General features: G+C 38.5%; 2 protein-coding genes across 2 annotated transcripts in view; both read left to right on the top strand.

Annotated features, from left to right (window-relative positions):
• Positions 1-3,107, top strand: part of LOC103919561 (radial spoke head protein 6 homolog A-like) — a 7,384-nt gene extending 4,277 nt beyond the window's left edge. The window contains 4 exon segments of the mRNA XM_009327084.1: positions 1-156; positions 1,273-1,414; positions 2,250-2,367; positions 2,855-3,107. The exon segment at positions 1-156 is cut by the window's left edge and continues 21 nt beyond it. Coding sequence (XP_009325359.1) covers positions 1-156; positions 1,273-1,414; positions 2,250-2,367; positions 2,855-3,107 — 669 coding nt within the window.
• An 82-nt stretch (positions 3,108-3,189) lies between these two features.
• CENPE (centromere protein E, 312kDa) overlaps positions 3,190-3,240 on the top strand; it is a 37,877-nt gene continuing 37,826 nt past the window's right edge. Inside the window, exon 1 of the mRNA XM_009327083.1 lies at positions 3,190-3,200. Within this exon, the coding sequence (XP_009325358.1) occupies positions 3,190-3,200 (11 nt within the window). The remainder of the gene's footprint in view (positions 3,201-3,240) is intronic.

The raw sequence follows: 3,240 nt of genomic DNA, 5'->3' as shown, positions 1-3,240 counted from the left end.
TTCCATTTTGCAGAGGAGGAAGGAGACGAAGAGGAGGAGGGGGGAGGAGGAAGAGATACATATGAAGAAAACCCTGATTTTCAGCCCCTTTCTGTGGCTGAAATGGTGGATTCTCTCGCCACGTGGGTACACCATGGACAGAGTATTCTAAAGCAGGTATGTTCTGGCATAGCTCACCTGGACCTCGGATACCACTCACACTGCAGCACTCATAGGGTTTCAGAATGTAAATGAAGCTCCTCACCTGCACATTTGAACTATTCACCAGAAATAGTATTGGACTGAAATATGTTTCTACAGAAAATATATTTGATATAGTATATGTTGCACATATTTACATATAGCATATACTTTTGTATTTTTTATATATATATATTTAGGAACCTTCTTGGTTTAGTACTTTTTTCAATGGTGTGTTCTTGAGATCGAAACCTATCTTTAGATAACAGTATGGAGTTAGGTCTTGATCGATAACAATAATTTCTGGTAATCTTCTATATTAGGTTTTCTCTTTTGAAGTCCTTACTTGACAAAAATGTTTTAAATTCTCTTTTCTTGGGAAGGATGCTAAAATGGAACTTACTTGATGTTTTCTTCTGGGTTTTTTTTTTGTTGCTTACTTTCTGCTGTGAAACATGCAAATGAAAAAGCTTAAAAGCTTGTGATATCAGGCTGGTGCTGGAAAGAGGTATTACTAATTTGGTGATCGTTGCTGGATGACTTGCTGGCCAGTCTACCAATTCAAAAATGCTAGTGTAAAATAACAGTGAATGGTAGGAAATAAGGTTTAAATTATTACCAGCAAAACAATAGTTGTAGAAATAAAATCTATATGCATTAGAATCTTAAGAACATTTTGTTACGTTCCTCTGACTGGTAGCTAAATAACAAGGCAGACTTTAAAAGGAAGGGGCAAAGTCTGTAAGTTAAGCCTCTTAGTTTGCAGTAACGGGTAATCTAGCAAGGATATAAACCAAACTGGCAAGGAACTGAAGACCACAAAGTAACAAAAAGCTGATGACAGAGGTATAAGGTTATTCTGAAATAGTAAGCAGGGATGAGGGAAGAATGAGGGAAGAATGAGGGATATAGGGAACACTCTGCCAAGAGGATACAATATTCTGCCAACAATATACCAATTATGGAATATATATTTTTCTTTTTCTTCTCCCCCTCCCTTAACTGTGTGTGCGTGTGCCTGAGCTAATTGTTTTAACTGCATTCTTTCACTGACTGTTACATGCATTTATTATTTTTCCATATCAATTATAGGGTCGCTGTGTTTGGCTTAATCCTTTTCAAAAGTCAGAGGAAGAAGAAGAAGAAGACGAAGAGGAGGAGAAAGCAGAGGAGCCAGATGAACTACAGCAAGAAATAGGACCTCCTCTTCTCACTCCACTCTCCGAAGATGAAGGTATTCTTCACGGAATATGAAGTTTTTGATAGAGAGCCACTAGGAATGTTGGCATTTAGGTAGTAAATATTTGCAGTTATAGGTCTCTGATGCTTCATGGAGCAACATAGTTTGCCCCTGTAGGGTAAGCACATTCTTCTACAAAATTGATCAAAAGCAAAATGGTTAACAGGATTGACATTAAAACTGAAATAACTTGGTTTACTAGTTAACAATCTTCTTGAATATGAAGGGAAAAAATACCTCAGACTTGTAAGGCTACTGCAAGTTCAAGACAGCTCACTACATGAACTACATTCAGCTATTTTTCCATCATCTTTTTAGACAAGAAAAAGTGTGTGTGCACATGTAAATAAATAAATATATATATACGTACACACATGGATAGATATACAAATAAGAATTTAGTTCCTGTAGCATATTACTGCAGCAAATCATGGGAATATGGGAACCTGAATATTAGATTACATCAATAGTAAATTATTTTCCTACTCTCCATTCTTTGATCGAGGTGAAATATAACTATATAATTTATCCATAAGTGATAAACAGTCCTTGACAAAACCAACAGCGGTGAGTACTACTGAATTTCAGGAGCAGGATCTTTTCTGTACGTGGCTCCATTAGCATTCCTGTGCTACCTACCCATACACCCAAACCACCGGTTTGAATACAGCGCCTACATTTAGTGTTTCTGACTTCTGGCTCTTCTAACATGCAACTTATTATAACCATTGCTTGAATTCTGTGAAAGTCTTGTAGCTCAGTCTTAAATATTTTGTAGAGGCTCCTAAGTCAATTTTTTCATAGACTTTGTGTGTTTGGCTGCCTCCAGGAATTCAAAACATCCCTGCTTGGACAGCTCAGCCTTCCACAAACCTGATCCCACAATACGCTGTTGCGATCCTCCAGTCTAACCGATGGCCCGGAGCATACGCCTTTGCATCTGGCAAGTGAGTAGCTAGTTGACACGGTTACAACATGGGCTGTATATGCTAAACACAGATGCCTGTCTAATGAAGCCAAAGTTGCTTTATTATTAATTCATTGACTGAATTCTAACTACTCCAGAGACTGATGGAGAAGAGCACTTAAATGTACGCAGCAACAGTAAATATGTATTTAAGACTGAAAATGAATAATCATTGGAAAGGCTAGTATGAAGTTAATGGATGTAAATGTCCAGTTAGTATTTCGGCACAGTCCTTGATTTAAAACCTGTATTCTTGAGTCAGTGGTACTTTTTACAAAAATAGCTACATTCTGTGGTTCAAATGTTCAGTCGTTTCCACTACACATGGTACTGTCTTTTAAATACTTCTGTTACCAGATATCTGCACCACAGTGACTTTTTGCACAGCAGAGTGAGGAAGCCTGACAACGTCTCCACCGATGTTTTGTTGGGGGGAGAATGTGTCATCTTTCACTTTTCTTTCTCAGGAAATTTGATAACATCTACTTTGGCTGGGGTCACAAATACAGTCCAGAGAGCCATACTCCCGCACTGCCTCCGCCAGCGCAAGCAGAATACCCCAGCGGGCCAGAAACCACCGAGACAAGAGACCCCACTCTGGAAGAGGAACTGGCTTTCAAGGCTGCGAGGGAAGAAGCCTTAGCTGCAGCTGAGGACGAGGAAGATGAGGAAGATGTTGTTGAGGATGATGAAGAGGAGGAGGAGGAGGAGGAAGATTAAAATACGGGGGAAACATTTTTTATTTTAAAAGTTTAAACATGAATAGTATTTTCATAGATTAGTCATTAATTAGTTGACTTATATGCAATTGGAGCAAGCCTTCTTTTTTGATTTCTGTAGGCTCTTCTTTGCG

Source organism: Pygoscelis adeliae, unplaced genomic scaffold, assembly GCF_000699105.1.
Source record: "Pygoscelis adeliae isolate BGI_AS28 unplaced genomic scaffold, ASM69910v1 Scaffold87, whole genome shotgun sequence".
NCBI lineage: Eukaryota > Metazoa > Chordata > Aves > Sphenisciformes > Spheniscidae > Pygoscelis > Pygoscelis adeliae.
This window is presented reverse-complemented; position numbering and strand designations above follow the sequence as displayed.